This window comes from Homalodisca vitripennis, unplaced genomic scaffold (genome assembly GCF_021130785.1).
Source record: "Homalodisca vitripennis isolate AUS2020 unplaced genomic scaffold, UT_GWSS_2.1 ScUCBcl_828;HRSCAF=3625, whole genome shotgun sequence".
Lineage (NCBI taxonomy): Eukaryota > Metazoa > Arthropoda > Insecta > Hemiptera > Cicadellidae > Homalodisca > Homalodisca vitripennis.
In genome coordinates, this window is record NW_025776941.1 from 18,814 (window position 1) to 40,924 (window position 22,111).

Consider the following 22,111-nt stretch of genomic DNA (forward strand, 5'->3'; position numbering starts at 1 on the left):
AAGCAAATTAATCTTCACGCGCACTAATTTTGATTGATTTCTGACTAATTCAACAGCAATCTATCTCTTCTTAGGAGATTTTCCTCTATCAATTTCAAGAAACCCAATTTTAAGTGCTTATGTAGGATCTGGGCTTATACACTACATCATGCAGTTAACCGCATCCGTCGCCATTTGCATCATCAAAAGCAATAGGTTAAACGAACGTCGCAACTGTCGAAACTATGGTTAAAAGGAACAGCTACAAAGGTAGATAAACTCTCAAGTGTTGTGGTCTGGAACGATGGAATGAATGGGAATTTATAATAGCTCATAAAACCCTACGTACGAGCAATTATCACGACATTGCTTCCTGATCACCTTGACTCCTGCGGTTATCGCGTACCGCTTATTGCTTGCGGTACGTCCCGCCAGGAGCGGTGTCATCAACTACTGTTATCCGAGATCCACGTAATCTCTCACTTATAACGTGGATTTGAAAACCACTAAAGTACTTGACTAATTTTGATATCTACATTTGAAGTAATTCCCTACATTCAAGGTAGGAGTACGCGACACCACGTGCTGCTTAACCGGCTTCGCTGAGGTTCAACGACAAATTTCAAGTTGAGAGAATGACAAAGAACCAGACGGAAAAGGTAGTTTTACATACCCAGCAAACAAAACAGAAATCGTGTCAGCCTCCTTAGTGATAAGATTCAAATATGCTCATCTCGATATATCTTGCTACATGATATACTCACATTTTGTTAATTAAATTGGGCTCATATCAGTGTTTAAGAAACAAAAGTCTACACACCTAGTCACTATAAAATGATATTGTACATGTTGGGATAGTTAAGCTACATGTGTTAATACTCTTATGAGCGAATTTGTTTACAAATTTATTTATTCTGCTAATATCGAGTTACCGTCATGTAGTTCGTCATGTAAGACTTATCATATGACCCAGTGTTTCTTGTATGGAAATGAAGCTTTAAGAATAGTTTCAAGCGTATAGGTTCGGTTTCTTGATATCGAGCGGACAGACAGACAGAAATGAAATTTCCCCAACCCTGGAGCGTTGTGCTTTGCTAACGCTCACCCTATTATTAACACTATCACGTGATCGCGTGCGGTCTTAGGTTATTTAAAAACGTCCAACAACCATTCCCGCGTTTTAACTGACTACTTACATCTTGTAAAGATTCACGATGATGGGATTCTAAATATTTGAATGTGAATGTTAATATGAAAAACATTTAAGAACACCGCAGCGCTACTACGTATATTATAAATTAACCTATACGATTATTAAAGTATCTTAAAACTCATTTAAAGGTGGTAGCACATTAAATATAACATTTCACAACTCTATTGGTATAAAAACGTTACATTCAACCACCAGCCTGTAATGTAACTTGTATATGAAGTGGTGTATTGTAAATACATAAGTAAGGATTTTCAGCAATTTTTTAAATAGTTTAAAACACGCTCCTCCCAAATCCTCTGCATAAAATACCCTGATTTCTTATCAGTGGGTGCTCATCAGTGGTGGGGGGGGGGAAGGAGGAAACGATGACTTCGGCTTGTTCTTAACAAACATCTATATGCCATAGATTCTCAGATATCAATGTGTAAACTGCATTGCAATAAGCATTACATTTCATGACGCTCTTGCATTGAAATGTTGAACAAAAAAGTAAATGCTTCATTGTTTCGCTAAAAAATGAATTTGTAACTTGAATATTAGTCGATTCTATCGTCAGATCGCCACCTCTCACCTCCCACGGTCGCACATTGGAATGCTACCATTGTTTAATCCATTCTGCTAAACAATAAGAGGTAAGGACCGATGTGTGACTCGAACGCTTCGCCGAGGTTTGAGCGCTCGGCCTCAGGGAGTACTATTAATCACGCTTTGTGCAGGGGCGCCCAGGCGCTATGCGTTGTTCGGTGGCCCACTTCGGGCAGTGCAATCTACGACAGTTATTGTAATTTTCCCCGCTGTTGGGTCATGATTCGGTTGCGCATAAATTATGCAAATGTACAGCATAATACATGCCATCTTCTGGATAATCTGACTGGGAGAAGAACAATATCTTACACACGAAATTTTTATGTTCAGTTGTAATTTTCAAACTGAATCTTGTTTGGTTATTCCAGTATATTCTAAATATAAAGTGTGATGTTCGAATTGCTATAGGAACTAATCTTTTTTCTCTACCAGCCAAAACAAAGTTGAGTCCAAGTATTTATCGTTATTATTATTATATAATAATTATAACTTAAAAACCATTATACAGTTTGTATGATAAGAGCAAACTTTCCATGAGGTCATTCATGAATAGTAAAAATCTACTTTCATTTGCAAAATATAGATTTTAAGTAAAAACATTACATTCCGCCTGTAAATCTTTTGATTACAATAATATTAACATTTTCCCAACCTAAAACACGAAGATTATTCAAATAATAAAAATTTAACACTCAGATAAAAAACGTATCAGGCACAACTAATAAGTTGCATAACTCTTCATAAACGTATTTAATAGCAATTATCAACCACCTTCTGAATGAGTGGATTTATTTTCTTATACATGTTAAATTTTGTTTCAAATCATCTTCCTCTTAGTGCAGCGTGCGGAATCTGACGCTGTCACAGACTTGACTCCCGGAATCTGTAGTCATGTTTGTCATAACAGATAAAAAATTCGGCGACGAAGAAGCTCATAACGAACAATTTACATCGTTTCGACATCAGAGACAATTAGATTACAAAATAAAAAAAAATAAGAATAAGAATATTTATTTTGTCTTAAACAGAAATAATGTTTTAAACGAACAGAAGGAAACATGATATATAAAACTTATTGATACAAAAATAATGATTACTTACGGAAATTAAAATAAAATAATACTTAGTACCATTAGGCAGTATAATTTAAACAAAAAATATTACCTTTTTCAAATAAAATACAGGACATTTAAATTATAGTGACAGCGAGAAAATATAGAGCCTCAGAAGGCTAAGCCTGTTTAGAAGTTCCATTTTTAACATGCTAAAAAGAAAACATACCAGTGCTAAAATAATATCAATACTCTTACCGTTCAACATCATTATACCATTTATAAAAAAATGGAACTAAATCTTAAATCTTAATTTATTTGAAAAGATAGTGTAATTCAGGTGAATTGGCATTCTCACTGCCCCATTAGGTGCACAATTTCTGCACATGTCTTTATTTCCTCTGATACACAAAACCGTTTTAGACTAGGAGCCTAGAGCCCATTTACATTTTGTAAGCACATCACAAAATCTTTCGTTAATTCAATCGTTAGTCACTCGCATTGTTAACAGGGGCCAAATGGGAAGTATAGAAAGGGTCTAAGGATATCAAATTAAATTGTTTCAAATTTAATTTTTCAACATGACTTAATTACAAATACTCGTCATGAAACGAGATAAGAGGACTTAAAATCAGCAACACTCGGTATCTACAGTCGGTAATTGTCGTCAGTCGTGTTGGCTGACGGCAATTTAACTTATTTGTGTGTCTCATGGTTTATTTTAAGTGCGTTAGGCTAAAAATATATATTCTAAAAACATAATGATATTTTTTACTCTTTTAATACCTTCACATTTCAACCCCCACCAAAAATATCGCTGCTGATATCCATTTCTTTTAAATGAGACGTTTCATTTGTTTATGCAATGCAAATTGGCTCTAGGCTCCTGAACTATTAGGAAATATGACATTTTAAATGGATCTCTCTCAAACAAAAATGGCGTATTTAAAGAATGCATCATTGGTAATGGTCGTTTGTAATCAGGAAAATAACTAATTGTTTGGACCATTATAATTGGTTCTGAGGTCCCGGATTAACTCAAAGGATCCAATAATTGGATTACTTACAAGGATTCCAGTCGGTTGCACCAAGACGTTCAAGGACGTATCAAGGATCTATTTTAGCTGAATTTATCTACTACTACTTAAAAGAAATTAAAATACACTCTGGACAAAATTAAAACATGAATTTGTGTTGCATAAATTGTCGAAAGAAGTGGAGCCCCCCTCCACTTCCCACCTCACCCCAGGTCACGGCTGACAAGAGGTCCGCTACGCACCTCAGGACGCCTGTCCGGACCTCCAGAGGTTCGATCTGGGAGGAAGTGCTTAAGAAATTATTTAAATTTTACAACACAAAATTAATAGCAAATTAAAATAAGATAATTAATTTCACAATATCAAATAGTTAAGCTTGAAATATAGATTTTGTAATAATAATTTAGTTTCTAAATGTAAATTAAACAATAAACATTGTATGTCAAACACAGTAAAACTACTTGATACAAATTTAACATGCCCGAAAACTAGGTTTTTAAAGTTGTGTTTGGTTTCTTCACCGTAACCGAACAGCTCAGGTAAGGCAAGAATTGGAAACTAACGACTCTATTTAACGAACAAAAGGATTCTCTGAAGTAGTTTTTTCTAAGAAAAACCGCACAAAGGTGTATTGTTATTACATAAATATACAGGCACAGATCACCTCATCGGTGTTCAAGTCGATGATCGCATTGCACGACAAGTCTGCTGTTTTGTAAGGTGGACGCAGTAAAGCAGCAAATTACTGCTGAGTCGACACAGCTGAACTACTTCAGAAGCAATACGGACAGTGCTGAATCACCACAGAGTCTGTTGAGGCAGCAGACCGTGATGTAACCGTGGATGCGACGTTTCCCCACAGTTGCTTCAGGCTTGCTCAGTTGATGGAGACAAAAAGTGGACGGAGTGAATCCTCTCTTGCCCCACAAGGACGAGAATTTGCGGGTTAACGGACAGTGAAATTCCCGTTTGTCACTAATATGCCGTAAGTGTGCATTCAATTAGCTTCTTTGGGTCCGTAAAAACGCGTGACATTTCTCACAGAAAGGAATCCCGTCGTCCCATCCTATTACGTTATTGGTTCGGTTTTTTGCTGTTGTTTGTATTAGTAAGAATGGGTACGGTTCTTTAGTGACTGCAACTCAGTTCATACTAACTGTCTGGGGCTCCTAAACGTATTTTCACACTGAAAGTTTAAACTTAGACAGACCTACCATCACCATATCAGATCCGAGAATATGAACATTTATTAACCATATCAGGCTATTGTTAAAAAGATGCAATAACTAATTGAAATATAATGTAACTACAGTAGGTCACGAATTAGGCAGGAAACAAAATGCACTCTCTTTTCCCGTATTTTATTGCTTACCAATTGTGTACATTTATTATAATATTGTACTTATATCACTCGCTAGGTGTATAAGTATAACCTCTCCAAGATACCAACACAAAAGATCAGCATGAACGGCAATCTAAGCTACAGATGTTGGAGTATTGAATGATCCAATAGTTTGTACTTTGGAGATGAGGATACAATAAGAGGGGTTTGACCAATCCGTGTCCAATGATAAAGGTGGCAGCACTGGTGGCGATCGAAGCTATTTTTAGTAATTGGTATCTTTTGCGGGAACTAACAGCAATTTTTCAAGAAAGTGGATTTTAACGGTGATTAGCTCTAAGTTGAGATGATAACCACTAAATGACAAATGTATCTTTCCTTCTTGTCTATCAAAATTTTTCACGTATTCTAAGTTATCGGAGTGAACCATATCTTAAATGCATGAAGGATATGGACTGTGTTGAAATTCTATCTTTTAATATTTTCGGCCATAATTCCAGCGAAATGATCTGTTTGTTTTAGTTTTGTGATGGAAAAGGGTTTGTGAACAAACCGTGGAAGTTTTCCTCGCGGCCCTTTTAGTCGAGTTGAGACATATAGAGGCTTGTAATCGTTCTACACCTATCGACATACTGTCAGCACATATTTTCTTGGACAATTACCATATGAATAAGATTTTGGTGCACACTTTTGTCTTGCAGATTATTTTTTTTGTGTGGTGAATTTAGAAGTGTATTCATGAAGTCAAGTTTCATGTAGGGATGGTGAACGTCTTTATAATTCCACGGAATTAGCTGGAAATCATCTCTAAAACAATGCTTAAATGTGGATGGAAACTGCTTTGTATATCCTGAAAGAGATGCCACCAACTGAAAGTAATTTTGACAAGCACCAGTCTTCATCCGTCTGACTCTACATGGAACTCGACCTGAAACCACCTTCGTAAAAGGAGTCTTTCCTATTTTACATTTTAATATTTTATATTCTATTATATTAATCTTTTAGGTTTAAGATATTAACAAGATTGGTTGAAAATCTACGATTGAATCGGTCCTTTGGTCAAAAATGAAAATGCTAACCAAGAATTGTGACCGAAGATGTTGAGGCAGATATCTCAGCGTATTTTGTGGTTGCCTCAGGTAAAGGACCTCTAGTTCTCGGCCTTAGAGATACTAACACACCAACCATTTTCCCTAGAACCCATTTTCATGTAAGGAAAAGAACGCGTCTTCTTAAATGCGTTAGCTGGAATTGATTTTGTACGGGATACTAATTTAAATTTTCGCCGACTTAAAAATACATGGTTTTTTCGATCATTTCAAGTCTATCGAATACACAGTGGTATTTCCATATTCGAAATTAGGTAAATAATAGGTGAATCTCTGGAAAATTATGTAGACAACCTTTATCTAGATTGTACGTGTATTTTACTTTGCTACTTCTTAGATATAGAAGTATGTGACGATGTTGAATGGATTCCTACAGGCCAGCCGTTACTTCTTACACCTATTACTAAATTCACAAGATCAGTATATTTAATAAATCCAATAATACAGAGTACTTCGTCAGTTTTATTAATTTTCATAACATATATTCTAAATAGAATGTGTTTGCTAATTTATAGTTACTTTGCATGTGCAAGGTGTTCTTACAAGTTTCCAATGGCAAATGGAAGGAGCATTATACGAGGTCATCCAATACGTTATAATAATTATTCATGTACATTTATACAATTTGTTTATGGATTTTATTGCTTTTTATTCACTTTGTAACTAAAAATGTAATTAGTAACTGTTGTTCTTCGAGGGGCACCGTTCCAGAGATTTGCCATTATTGATTACGTGTTATGCAGTTCTGACCAAATATTATCGAGCAACTGAAAATTATTTTTCTTTTGATTAAACTACCTGTTTCTGTGATACACAAAGCTTATTCAATACTTTTCAAATTACCCTTATATCATACATATGATGACTTCTAAACATGCTTGAATGTTTTGATTCCAGAAAGCAGAGGACTAGCAGCAGTAAAGCAGAAATTTAAATTTCGAGAACTTAGGCTATGGTGTTGTGATGGGGACATATGTTAGTCCAGTTATTTATTTTATAGCGTAAGTTAAGTTAATTTAAAAACTGTTTCGTTAGTTTTTAGATTGAAATTCTTTTGTTTAAGTTTTATTTATATTTGTTTATAAATCAATACACGGTTAAACAAGAATAATCATACCAGTAATTAAACACTAGAGAGCGTACTGCAGTCATGTTGTCACTGAAATGGATTAGTTTAAAGTTTCAATGGTATGAACTAATTTAATTGATTTTATTATTTATTATAAATATAATTAATTTATTCTATTTTTAGCCTTTATAGATGATATGTTTAAACAGTTATATTAACTCGTGTTCTTTTTAATATTTGTATGGTCAACTGTTACTTTTTGTTTGACATAAACTGTAATAAGCATTTATTAATGTTGAATTTTCACTATTTTACACATTGTTGTGAGTGCGCGCGTATGCGCGTTCGTTTGAGCGAAGTTAAGCTTTCTATACAAGCTTAGATCGATTCTTTTGTAATTTTCTTTAGTAATTCAAGTAATGAAAATTTTCCACTTGGAATCGTTTTTACGTCATTCAATTCCTAGCCTTTTTAGTTTTAATTTCCAAAATCACAAAAAAATACAATACAAGTAATTAGACAAGAAATAAACGGGAAATTGAAATATAACTTAATTGTTGCTGTAAAAGTTACACATATAATATTTATATTATAAATAAATTTTTATAAATCAATAAAATATTTATATAAATATGCTAATATTAATAACATAGGTTCTGGCTATATAACATGAAAGGTGTTAGTAATGTAGTAGTAATAATCAATCATATGTCCTGCAACTCTTTGGACAAAGGTATCAAGTCAAGACAAAAACGCAGTTCACCATATAAACATGTGTCTTTGGAGCTTAGTTTCCCATCTCTCTAGGCATAAGATATTCTGGAGCTGTCGTTTATTGATTTTTGTATTGTTAGCTATTCGCTTAGAACCTCAAATGTGGGCCATTTTTTGTCACAGCGAATCTGCTCTAAGTCAGTTATTTGTTATTTGATTACAAATAATTTTGTATGTGTATTTATTATAAAATCCACAAAAAAAACTTTAAATTCTTTGATAAAATTACAGGGTTTCAATATATTCGGAGTTTAACAGTTTCAATGGCTTCATTTGGAAATTATTTAAGATAATATATTATATTTTGTAGTTAATGACCTCGTTACCATAGACATATAACCCAAATTCGGTAGGATTTAATGCATTAACTCATAAGATTATATAAATACAGGTGGGAAACTAAGCACTGGAGAGCCATGTTAATATGGTGAAATGCGTTCGATTTGTCTTGGTTTGAGAAATAGTGTGATACACCCTTGTCCAGAGAATTAAGGGACAACCTATATTGGACAATGTCATTAGACTGATATTATTTACTTGTTAGACAATACAGATAAATTTTAAACAAAATGACCAAGAAACCTGAGATATTTTGGCAAACGATACATAAATAATATAAAACTTTAATACTATGTTTTTGTTTTCAGTATGTTTTATACAGAGTTTAATAAAAGATAATTCCTGAACGATTACAGATAAAGAAATAAAACTTGAACCTAAGAAATTGATTTTAAGGTAGTTAGTGACTCTTGATATCCAATGGAGGATGGTCTACAAAGGAGTAAAACAAAAAAGGTTTAACGTAAGTATAGCTAACTCTAGTTGTACATCGTTTAAAAGTGTAATGTAAGATGTAAATCGAGTAAAGTTCATAGCCAAACCTACAAATAAGAACTTTCTACTATAATAACTGGTACCAATCTCTACTATAAACAACCCCTTTATAATGATCATAATGATATAATGGAGTCAAGACAAGAATATTAAACCATTTGAAACAGGATCTATATTGCAAATGTTTCAAACTGCAAACCAGCATAATTTTTAGAGTGAACATTTTGAGGTCGGATTTACGGCATTGTACTAACAAAGGCCTTTTATTTGATGTACTACTCAACCTATGCTCTCATTTAAGATTTTCTTCTGGTTTCTTGTGAACCACCCCCGGACATGACAAAATTGGTAGCTACTTCAAAAAGTAGATTAATATGTGCAGTAAATATGTACCAAATTTTATTGCTTTACCTGTAATCATTCGGGAATTATCAAGCCCATGGGGGACATTTTTGCACCCTGTATATACAACTGTATTGATTGAATTGTTGCAGTTAAAAGAACAAATGCATATAGAATACGAATTATAACGTGTTATTGTTGCGTTCAGAAGATCATTTAATATATGAAGTTTACTGTTTTTAAGCAAACATCTAAAACTGAAACCAACAAGTTTTGAAACATAAGTGGAACATTATCTATGTTTCATTGAAATATTTTTGATACGTATTGGACACTTTGGGTGCTATGGTCTGGAACTAGTGGACCTAGCAGGTCGTCAACATCTTTCTGGAGTATCCTGTTGGATGGGGGGGGGGTAATGAGTTACCGTAATTGATCATTATCTTAGTTTATCTAAACGGTATGACTTACTTGATAATTATTGTGTTGGATCAAAAAATGGTACATTCAATAGGTGGCATGCGTTTTACCATAGTGTAGAAGATTTTTTTCCTGACTGTTTTATATTTTGTATTTTGACATTTGTATTGATTGTTTATTTATTTAATCTTCTATCATCATTGTTATAGTGGGGTTATTCAGTTTTCATAATATCCTTGTTCTTAAATGAATACCAAACATGTTCTCAAAACATCGGTCCTGTTCATTTTAAATGCTCATATAACACAATGATGTCAAATCACAACAATTGAATAGTGCAATAAAATTTATTTCAATCCAACCTCGACTGCAACACTAAACATTTAAAAACTAAACTAAATTATGTTTTCATCTGGACGATAAGAAAACTCTACAGTTTATAGTTCAATCTGTCTGAGCCACTGTAAATGCACAAGAGCAATGAACAACACATTTTTAATCACTATTTTCACGGCCTGCTCTCTCCGTATTCGACTGTGAACCGTTCAGCGACTCTGAAGAACTTCTTTTTGTTCTGGACATATTCCGCAGCTAAGTCTGGACGCAAGGGATGGTCGGGCTGGGGACTGTGTATCATTGCCACAAGGCTTTCTATAACCTATCAACGATACAACAACTTAAACATCGATAGTTTTTAGTAACAATGTATATAATGTAGCCTACAATGTGACTAAAGTTAATTTTTGTCCATGTTGCTATTTACAAGCTAGGGGTACATGCAAGTGTACTATGCAACAAAATTTCAAGTATACAGATGAAGTAGTTCTGGAGATATCTTGCTAAATTCACATTATTGTTCATCAAATATTGTATGTGTTGGGATAGTTAGGCTAATTGTATAAAATTTTTAAATTTTAAAATCTCTTATGAGTGTACTGAGTTTATTTAAAAATGTTTTTATTCTCCTACTTTCTCCTTGCAAGAAAGGCTAGCCACAAGACTTATGTAAAAGTATTCGCTACAGACAAATCCCAGGAAGTGGTACTATAATGATACTCAGTATCCCACATATAGAGATGGAGCTTAATGCACAATCTCAAGTCTACAGGTAAGTTTGTTTTAGAAGTATCGTGCGGACAGAGAGAAGTGAAATGTTTCCAGACCCTTGAGTAATAGGCTTCGCTAACGCTCAGACAAATCCCAGGAAGTGGTACTATAATGATACTCAGTATCCCACATATAGAGATGGAGCTTAATGCACAATCTCAAGTCTACAGGTAAGTTTGTTTTAGAAGTATCGTGCGGACAGAGAGAAGTGAAATGTTTCCAGACCCTTGAGTAATAGGCTTCGCTAACGCTCAGACAAATCCCAGGAAGTGGTACTATAATGATACTCAGTATCCCACATATAGAGATGGAGCTTAATGCACAATCTCAAGTCTACAGGTAAGTTTGTTTTAGAAGTATCGTGCGGACAGAGAGAAGTGAAATGTTTCCAGACCCTTGAGTAATAGGCTTCGCTAACGCTCAGACAAATCCCAGGAAGTGGTACTATAATGATACTCAGTATCCCACATATAGAGATGGAGCTTAATGCACAATCTCAAGTCTACAGGTAAGTTTGTTTTAGAAGTATCGTGCGGACAGAGAGAAGTGAAATGTTTCCAGACCCTTGAGTAATAGGCTTCGCTAACGCTCAGACAAATCCCAGGAAGTGGTACTATAATGATACTCAGTATCCCACATATAGAGATGGAGCTTAATGCACAATCTCAAGTCTACAGGTAAGTTTGTTTTAGAAGTATCGTGCGGACAGAGAGAAGTGAAATGTTTCCAGACCCTTGAGTAATAGGCTTCGCTAACGCTCAGACAAATCCCAGGAAGTGGTACTATAATGATACTCAGTATCCCACATATAGAGATGGAGCTTAATGCACAATCTCAAGTCTACAGGTAAGTTTGTTTTAGAAGTATCGTGCGGACAGAGAGAAGTGAAATGTTTCCAGACCCTTGAGTAATAGGCTTCGCTAACGCTCAGACAAATCCCAGGAAGTGGTACTACCATGATACTCAGTATCCCACATATAGAGATGGAGCTTAATGCACAATCTCAAGTCTACAGGTAAGTTTGTTTTAGAAGTATCGTGCGGACAGAGAGAAGTGAAATGTTTCCAGACCCTTGAGTAATAGGCTTCGCTAACGCTCAGACAAATCCCAGGAAGTGGTACTATAATGATACTCAGTATCCCACATATAGAGATGGAGCTTAATGCACAATCTCAAGTCTACAGGTAAGTTTGTTTTAGAAGTATCGTGCGGACAGAGAGAAGTGAAATGTTTCCAGACCCTTGAGTAATAGGCTTCGCTAACGCTCAGACAAATCCCAGGAAGTGGTACTACCATGATACTCAGTATCCCACATATAGAGATGGAGCTTAATGCACAATCTCAAGTCTACAGGTAAGTTTGTTTTAGAAGTATCGTGCGGACAGTCAGAAGTGAAATGTTTCCAGACCCTTGAGTAATAGGCTTCGCTAACGCTCAGACAAATCCCAGGAAGTGGTACTACCATGATACTCAGTATCCCACATATAGAGATGGAGCTTAATGCACAATCTCAAGTCTACAGGTAAGTTTGTTTTAGAAGTATCGTGCGGACAGAGAGAAGTGAAATGTTTCCAGACCCTTGAGTAATAGGCTTCGCTAACGCTCAGACAAATCCCAGGAAGTGGTACTATAATGATACTCAGTATCCCACATATAGAGATGGAGCTTAATGCACAATCTCAAGTCTACAGGTAAGTTTGTTTTAGAAGTATCGTGCGGACAGTCAGAAGTGCAATGTTTCCAGACCATTGAGTAATAGGCTTCGCTAACGCTCAGACAAATCCCAGGAAGTGGTACTACCATGATACTCAGTATCCCACATATAGAGATGGAGCTTAATGCACAATCTCAAGTCTACAGGTAAGTTTGTTTTAGAAGTATCGTGCGGACAGAGAGAAGTGAAATGTTTCCAGACCCTTGAGTAATAGGCTTCGCTAACGCTCAGACAAATCCCAGGAAGTGGTACTACCATGATACTCAGTATCCCACATATAGAGATGGAGCTTAATGCACAATCTCAAGTCTACAGGTAAGTTTGTTTTAGAAGTATCGTGCGGACAGAGAGAAGTGAAATGTTTCCAGACCCTTGAGTAATAGGCTTCGCTAACGCTCAGACAAATCCCAGGAAGTGGTACTACCATGATACTCAGTATCCCACATATAGAGATGGAGCTTAATGCACAATCTCAAGTCTACAGGTAAGTTTGTTTTAGAAGTATCGTGCGGACAGAGAGAAGTGAAATGTTTCCAGACCCTTGAGTAATAGGCTTCGCTAACGCTCAGACAAATCCCAGGAAGTGGTACTACCATGATACTCAGTATCCCACATATAGAGATGGAGCTTAATGCACAATCTCAAGTCTACAGGTAAGTTTGTTTTAGAAGTATCGTGCGGACAGTCAGAAGTGAAATGTTTCCAGACCCTTGAGTAATAGGCTTCGCTAACGCTCAGACAAATCCCAGGAAGTGGTACTACCATGATACTCAGTATCCCACATATAGAGATGGAGCTTAATGCACAATCTCAAGTCTACAGGTAAGTTTGTTTTAGAAGTATCGTGCGGACAGAGAGAAGTGAAATGTTTCCAGACCCTTGAGTAATAGGCTTCGCTAACGCTCAGACAAATCCCAGGAAGTGGTACTACCATGATACTCAGTATCCCACATATAGAGATGGAGCTTAATGCACAATCTCAAGTCTACAGGTAAGTTTGTTTTAGAAGTATCGTGCGGACAGAGAGAAGTGAAATGTTTCCAGACCCTTGAGTAATAGGCTTCGCTAACGCTCAGACAAATCCCAGGAAGTGGTACTACCATGATACTCAGTATCCCACATATAGAGATGGAGCTTAATGCACAATCTCAAGTCTACAGGTAAGTTTGTTTTAGAAGTATCGTGCGGACAGAGAGAAGTGAAATGTTTCCAGACCCTTGAGTAATAGGCTTCGCTAACGCTCAGACAAATCCCAGGAAGTGGTACTACCATGATACTCAGTATCCCACATATAGAGATGGAGCTTAATGCACAATCTCAAGTCTACAGGTAAGTTTGTTTTAGAAGTATCGTGCGGACAGAGAGAAGTGAAATGTTTCCAGACCCTTGAGTAATAGGCTTCGCTAACGCTCAGACAAATCCCAGGAAGTGGTACTACCATGATACTCAGTATCCCACATATAGAGATGGAGCTTAATGCACAATCTCAAGTCTACAGGTAAGTTTGTTTTAGAAGTATCGTGCGGACAGTCAGAAGTGAAATGTTTCCAGACCCTTGAGTAATAGGCTTCGCTAACGCTCAGACAAATCCCAGGAAGTGGTACTACCATGATACTCAGTATCCCACATATAGAGATGGAGCTTAATGCACAATCTCAAGTCTACAGGTAAGTTTGTTTTAGAAGTATCGTGCGGACAGAGAGAAGTGAAATGTTTCCAGACCCTTGAGTAATAGGCTTCGCTAACGCTCAGACAAATCCCAGGAAGTGGTACTACCATGATACTCAGTATCCCACATATAGAGATGGAGCTTAATGCACAATCTCAAGTCTACAGGTAAGTTTGTTTTAGAAGTATCGTGCGGACAGAGAGAAGTGAAATGTTTCCAGACCCTTGAGTAATAGGCTTCGCTAACGCTCAGACAAATCCCAGGAAGTGGTACTACCATGATACTCAGTATCCCACATATAGAGATGGAGCTTAATGCACAATCTCAAGTCTACAGGTAAGTTTGTTTTAGAAGTATCGTGCGGACAGTCAGAAGTGAAATGTTTCCAGACCCTTGAGTAATAGGCTTCGCTAACGCTCAGACAAATCCCAGGAAGTGGTACTACCATGATACTCAGTATCCCACATATAGAGATGGAGCTTAATGCACAATCTCAAGTCTACAGGTAAGTTTGTTTTAGAAGTATCGTGCGGACAGAGAGAAGTGAAATGTTTCCAGACCCTTGAGTAATAGGCTTCGCTAACGCTCAGACAAATCCCAGGAAGTGGTACTATAATGATACTCAGTATCCCACATATAGAGATGGAGCTTAATGCACAATCTCAAGTCTACAGGTAAGTTTGTTTTAGAAGTATCGTGCGGACAGAGAGAAGTGAAATGTTTCCAGACCCTTGAGTAATAGGCTTCGCTAACGCTCAGACAAATCCCAGGAAGTGGTACTACCATGATACTCAGTATCCCACATATAGAGATGGAGCTTAATGCACAATCTCAAGTCTACAGGTAAGTTTGTTTTAGAAGTATCGTGCGGACAGAGAGAAGTGAAATGTTTCCAGACCCTTGAGTAATAGGCTTCGCTAACGCTCAGACAAATCCCAGGAAGTGGTACTACCATGATACTCAGTATCCCACATATAGAGATGGAGCTTAATGCACAATCTCAAGTCTACAGGTAAGTTTGTTTTAGAAGTATCGTGCGGACAGAGAGAAGTGCAATGTTTCCAGACCCCATTGAGTAATAGGCTTCGCTAACGCTCAGACAAATCCCAGGAAGTGGTACTATAATGATACTCAGTATCCCACATATAGAGATGGAGCTTAATGCACAATCTCAAGTCTACAGGTAAGTTTGTTTTAGAAGTATCGTGCGGACAGAGAGAAGTGAAATGTTTCCAGACCCTTGAGTAATAGGCTTCGCTAACGCTCAGACAAATCCCAGGAAGTGGTACTATAATGATACTCAGTATCCCACATATAGAGATGGAGCTTAATGCACAATCTCAAGTCTACAGGTAAGTTTGTTTTAGAAGTATCGTGCGGACAGAGAGAAGTGAAATGTTTCCAGACCCTTGAGTAATAGGCTTCGCTAACGCTCAGACAAATCCCAGGAAGTGGTACTACCATGATACTCAGTATCCCACATATAGAGATGGAGCTTAATGCACAATCTCAAGTCTACAGGTAAGTTTGTTTTAGAAGTATCGTGCGGACAGAGAGAAGTGAAATGTTTCCAGACCCTTGAGTAATAGGCTTCGCTAACGCTCAGACAAATCCCAGGAAGTGGTACTACCATGATACTCAGTATCCCACATATAGAGATGGAGCTTAATGCACAATCTCAAGTCTACAGGTAAGTTTGTTTTAGAAGTATCGTGCGGACAGAGAGAAGTGAAATGTTTCCAGACCCTTGAGTAATAGGCTTCGCTAACGCTCAGACAAATCCCAGGAAGTGGTACTACCATGATACTCAGTATCCCACATATAGAGATGGAGCTTAATGCACAATCTCAAGTCTACAGGTAAGTTTGTTTTAGAAGTATCGTGCGGACAGAGAGAAGTGAAATGTTTCCAGACCCTTGAGTAATAGGCTTCGCTAACGCTCAGACAAATCCCAGGAAGTGGTACTACCATGATACTCAGTATCCCACATATAGAGATGGAGCTTAATGCACAATCTCAAGTCTACAGGTAAGTTTGTTTTAGAAGTATCGTGCGGACAGAGAGAAGTGAAATGTTTCCAGACCCTTGAGTAATAGGCTTCGCTAACGCTCAGACAAATCCCAGGAAGTGGTACTACCATGATACTCAGTATCCCACATATAGAGATGGAGCTTAATGCACAATCTCAAGTCTACAGGTAAGTTTGTTTTAGAAGTATCGTGCGGACAGTCAGAAGTGAAATGTTTCCAGACCCTTGAGTAATAGGCTTCGCTAACGCTCAGACAAATCCCAGGAAGTGGTACTATAATGATACTCAGTATCCCACATATAGAGATGGAGCTTAATGCACAATCTCAAGTCTACAGGTAAGTTTGTTTTAGAAGTATCGTGCGGACAGAGAGAAGTGAAATGTTTCCAGACCCTTGAGTAATAGGCTTCGCTAACGCTCAGACAAATCCCAGGAAGTGGTACTACCATGATACTCAGTATCCCACATATAGAGATGGAGCTTAATGCACAATCTCAAGTCTACAGGTAAGTTTGTTTTAGAAGTATCGTGCGGACAGAGAGAAGTGAAATGTTTCCAGACCCTTGAGTAATAGGCTTCGCTAACGCTCAGACAAATCCCAGGAAGTGGTACTACCATGATACTCAGTATCCCACATATAGAGATGGAGCTTAATGCACAATCTCAAGTCTACAGGTAAGTTTGTTTTAGAAGTATCGTGCGGACAGAGAGAAGTGCAATGTTTCCAGACCCTTGAGTAATAGGCTTCGCTAACGCTCAGACAAATCCCAGGAAGTGGTACTACCATGATACTCAGTATCCCACATATAGAGATGGAGCTTAATGCACAATCTCAAGTCTACAGGTAAGTTTGTTTTAGAAGTATCGTGCGGACAGAGAGAAGTGAAATGTTTCCAGACCCTTGAGTAATAGGCTTCGCTAACGCTCAGACAAATCCCAGGAAGTGGTACTACCATGATACTCAGTATCCCACATATAGAGATGGAGCTTAATGCACAATCTCAAGTCTACAGGTAAGTTTGTTTTAGAAGTATCGTGCGGACAGAGAGAAGTGAAATGTTTCCAGACCCTTGAGTAATAGGCTTCGCTAACGCTCAGACAAATCCCAGGAAGTGGTACTACCATGATACTCAGTATCCCACATATAGAGATGGAGCTTAATGCACAATCTCAAGTCTACAGGTAAGTTTGTTTTAGAAGTATCGTGCGGACAGAGAGAAGTGAAATGTTTCCAGACCCTTGAGTAATAGGCTTCGGTAATGCTCAGCCATCAATTACATTTTAATTTTTTAATTGTTTGTAGATACTATTAGACTTTATCTCAGCATACATAATTCATTTCTTATTTTGTTTCGGAGAAAAAGTTATAATTTAAACAATTGTTGGTAGGTCTCAAAATAATTTTGTAGGCAAAGCTACTTTTTCCAATTTCTACTACAGTGAAGGTTCGTTTACATTTTTCACTAATTGACTAGAAATACCTCTAGGAGCTAATACTAAATAGATTTTTAAAATAAGCACAATACTGAAATCGGTAGGTGTATTTAACGTTAGAGGCTAATTTATTGAAATGGATACGGCTAATGAGTATTTCTGAACTATTTGCCTCACTCACCATTCTTTCGAAAGAAATCACAATTTTCATTGTAATTTTACTAAAATTTCATAATAACAGATCTTTTCTAGTAGAACATAGGTAATTTTTATCTGATTAAAAAAAATTAACTGAAATTTGGTATAGTTTTCCTAGATGGCCTACAGTGACACATGGCCAATGGCACAGCGGTCTAAGACGTTGGACTTTGAGTCTGAGTCAGAGATATCGCAGATTCGAATCCTCTGTGTGACCTTTGCACTCTTTACTAGTACTATCCACCTTGTACTGTAATAGACTCTCCCCCTTATTCTGTTTGATAAGATCCTCGCACAGACCAGTGGACCATGAGGACGGGCAGAATAAGGCTTAAAAGGAAATCGGCTTCTCCTTAAAAAAAAAAGTAATAATAATAATAAATATGGCTATCAACAATTTTATGGCACGTCACAGCATTTTAAATTGTGTTGTTCTACAGTGAAATATCAAGTAGTCGCTCTCGTTGTTGTTATGGAATATTTAACTCTATTCAAGTTCCAGTGTATACCTGTTCCAGTCTCGTTGCTGGCTTCCAGTTCTCCGGCTGTAGAAGGGGTAGGCAGATCTGACCATCCTCGCTGACGTTAGGGTGGTAAATCTTGGTGCGGAAGATGACCTTGGGCGGCTTGAAAGGGTACTCAGGAGCAAAGGTTATCTCGACCAGGAAGGCGCCCTTGTCGTAGGGCTTCTCCTGAGGTACTATGAGTCCTTGCCAGACCAAGAAGTTGGACTGGTTTACTTGGATGTTGGTGAAATAGGGCAATTGCAGTTTCCGGATATCCTCCAGTTCTGTTATCAGCAGCCGCCGAGAGAAAGCCATGAGGCAGAAAGTCCAATGCTCACGCACAGTGTATTCAAAAATCAACAAGAATTTCGGACGGCAAAGAAGCTTTACATAGAAATAATAACAATACTGTATTGGCGGCAGGTGAATGTTTTGTTTACATTTGTTTATTTCACCCAGTTGTTCCAAGGAGAATTAAATCCTTTTATTCTGTTAAAAATAAACCATTTGTAGACGTACATAGAGGAAAAATAGAATATAAAGTCCATTTTAAAAGTCTTTGCTACAGACGCACTCTTGCGTCGTAGTACTAAAAGTAACAACTCCGCTTGTTTTGTAAAGTTACTGCAATTAGTGAATTATCTCAGAATGTGATTAGTTTATTGTCTTACAGATAAACACAATCGTAGGTTAGTTAAATAATAGAAAAGCATATGTAATATGGAACATAAACACGTGGTTTTCTTCTAAATATCCCGAATATTAATGAATGGTGCACATATCATGAACCTCAGTTCAAAAATAAACAACTATAAATATCGTAAATTTGATAATAATTTATCGTAGTTACATTATTTATTGTTGTCGATATTTCGAAATTAAAAGCTTCAGTACCAGACTTGCAGTTAATAATAAGCGAGGTATCCTGACTAACTACTTCTTTGTAGTAACCAACTAATGGTCGTAGTCGAATAAATCTCTCAGAATGTCGTATCTATTTACACAAGGTATATAGTCAGTACTAGTTATATGTAAAGTACAGTGTGAATATTATTGAAGCCATTTTAAGCTCAATGTGTTATATATCCACGGGAAAATAAAAAATGATATTACATGACTTTAGATTAGCTTGTCCACTTTGCGGAACGAGAGAAGTAGCCAACGTTATCAGTCACTAAAAACCAGACCAATAGTTGGGTGGCCCCGGAACCCACATTGAACCCTACACTCGTTGTGCATAGGCTTACCCGGACAGCGTTATGACTAATATTAACATTAAGGGTTTCCCCCCATTTTTGTCATTTAATATTTAAACTAATTAAATTTATAACACCGACTTATAAACTTAACAATAATTTAATTTGATATATATATATATATATATATATATATATATAATTTTATATTAAAATAACAAAACTATAGTATATAACTTCTATTTAAAAATTTCACAGTTCAAATTTGCAGACAGTCATTTTGTGGGCAATAAATATTTTTGAATTATGAAAAATCGATCAGAATTCTTTTTTTACTTGTATTATCACTTCAGTATTAAACATTTACACAATTAATTTTGTTGATGAACTCCGTATTGTTATAAAAACTTGTGTATATTTAACGAGACTTTATCTGTACCAAGCTGTAGATTAGTGGTGACTGTAAAGATACCTTAAATAGATTAAATCAGTATCAATGGTGAGTATTGTGAAGGCAGCTGAACGAGATCTGTTTATGATAGTTTATTTATTTGCCTAGAATCTACTTTTGCTGACTCCGATAAACGTAATTATTATTTCGTAGTGGGCACTAAAAATACTGGCATATAGAAATTATTCCTTTTTGCCAGAACTCGTTGCCCATATACCGGACCTCAATTCCCACACATACGCACACATCTACATATTCATACTTAATATCTGTTATAAAGCGATCCTCAGCCCCATTTTATTGTAGAGAATCTTAGACTGAGGGTCTAAATCTACCTGTTCGTATACTTATCATGTATTAAAAAGCGATCCTCAGCCCAATCTATTATCCAGACTCTCAAACTGAGAGTCTAAATCTACCTGTTCATACTGAACATCTATTGAAAAGCAATCCTCCACACAATGTATGTATTCTAGACTCTCGAGCTGAGGGTCTAAATTTACCTGTCCGTATCCTGAAAATGTATGAAGAAAGCGATCCTCAGTCCAATAGAAAACAGTCAAGTCATTACCATGTTGTTGACTAACTTTGGCATATATATATATATATATATATATATATATATATATATATATATATTAAATTGTATAAATGGCAATTGCCTTATTTAATTTCAATAAACATTGAATCGCAAAAAGTACTTGCTCCGCCGGGAGTCGATCCCGGATCTCTCACTTGCCGGGTGAATGTGCTACCATTACACCACAGAGCGCTTACTTTTTTCCGATTCAATTATTTTGTATTTGGCCGTATCTGTCATATATGCGTTTAAATAAGCAAACTAACATATGATCGGAAGACCAAATACCTGTCAAACTACTTTTATTTACATTAAATTGTATAAATTGAGGAGATCCGGGTTCGACTCCCGGCGGAGCAAGTACTTTTTGCGATTCAATGTATATATATATATATATATATATATATATATATATATATATATATATATATATATATATATACTAATCACTGTACCGATATATATATATATATTATATATATATATATATATATATATATATATATAATATAACTGAAAATTCTGCTTTTGGGTTGCACAGTATAAACATTTTGTATGGCCGTTATTTTGCAGCCTGATGAGATATTTTTCTGAAACTTTAAAACTTGTAGTTTTGCATTATAGTTATTTGGTATCAAACGTTAAATTATTTGAAACTAAAATATTTTACTTGTACAAAACATGAAGTCGTTATTTGTCATATACGCCGTTACTATAACAAAACATAGACACTCACTTTGATTGGTTTTTCGTTTTTTATCAATATGCACCTTTGCACACTTACCGCAGAGAGTAGTGGTAGCGTAAATATTAGCTACGTTTTTCCAAACGCCATAGCTAAAAATAAATAATTATGACACACATAATGAAATAGCCGGGTCTATAATAGGCGTGCAGTGACAGGTATTAACGGATATGTTACCTGTTTTATCTCAATTGTGCTACGTGAGACATGAGATGTCTCATCATGACTGCGCTGTTTGAGGCAATGGCTCATTTTTAAAAGTAAAAATTTCAAAATTCAAACAAATTCTGTACGATAACATTGTTATTTTTAATGAAGAAATCTTTCTGCTTATATAAATATAATTTTATGGTTATGCAATTTATAAATCACTTTTCAAAATTAAAATCGGTTGAAAACTACGGGGGAAATAAAACAAATAATCTTTCATTGTAGTGATGCACCTTGGCGCCTCAATTTGTAACTAATCCTGGCACGTTTATCCTTAAATTACAATTTTCAATATTTTAATATATCTTTTTTGGACCCCCGGAATTGTGGTCCCTTGTAGATATTATCTGGAGAAATATTTCTAGTTCGAGGTCTGCAGTGTGAGCCGATTTAATATAGCCAAACATAGTCTTAGTTTAAGGATTGAGAGTTGTGTTTAAAGCATGTATTTTTAAATTATTATTCTTACCGTATTTTGACGGTAATTCTTCACCTGTAGCCTATAGACAATAATCA

At 36.2% G+C, this 22,111-nt stretch overlaps 1 protein-coding gene across 1 annotated transcript; it reads right to left on the reverse strand.

The window, feature by feature from the left end:
* Positions 1-10,089: 10,089 nt before the first annotated feature.
* LOC124371016 (ubiquitin-conjugating enzyme E2 L3-like) lies at positions 10,090-18,743 on the reverse strand. Its single transcript, XM_046829327.1, has 2 exons — positions 18,417-18,743; positions 10,090-10,414 (listed from the first exon to the last, which is right to left on the reverse strand). The coding sequence occupies exons 1-2, from the start codon at positions 18,726-18,728 to the stop codon at positions 10,265-10,267; spliced, it is 462 nt and encodes a 153-aa protein (XP_046685283.1). The 5' UTR covers positions 18,729-18,743; the 3' UTR covers positions 10,090-10,264.
* Between the last annotated feature and the right edge of the window lie 3,368 nt (positions 18,744-22,111).

Excerpts from the sequence above, each read along its gene's own strand:
- LOC124371016 (XM_046829327.1), bottom strand. The coding sequence starts at position 18,728 with ATGGCTTTCTCTCGGCGGCTGCTGATAACAGAACTGGAGGATATCCGG. Across the intron at positions 10,415-18,416 it reads CAGCAACGAGACTGGAACAG|GTTATAGAAAGCCTTGTGGC; the intron begins GTATACACTGGA and ends TATCGTTGATAG.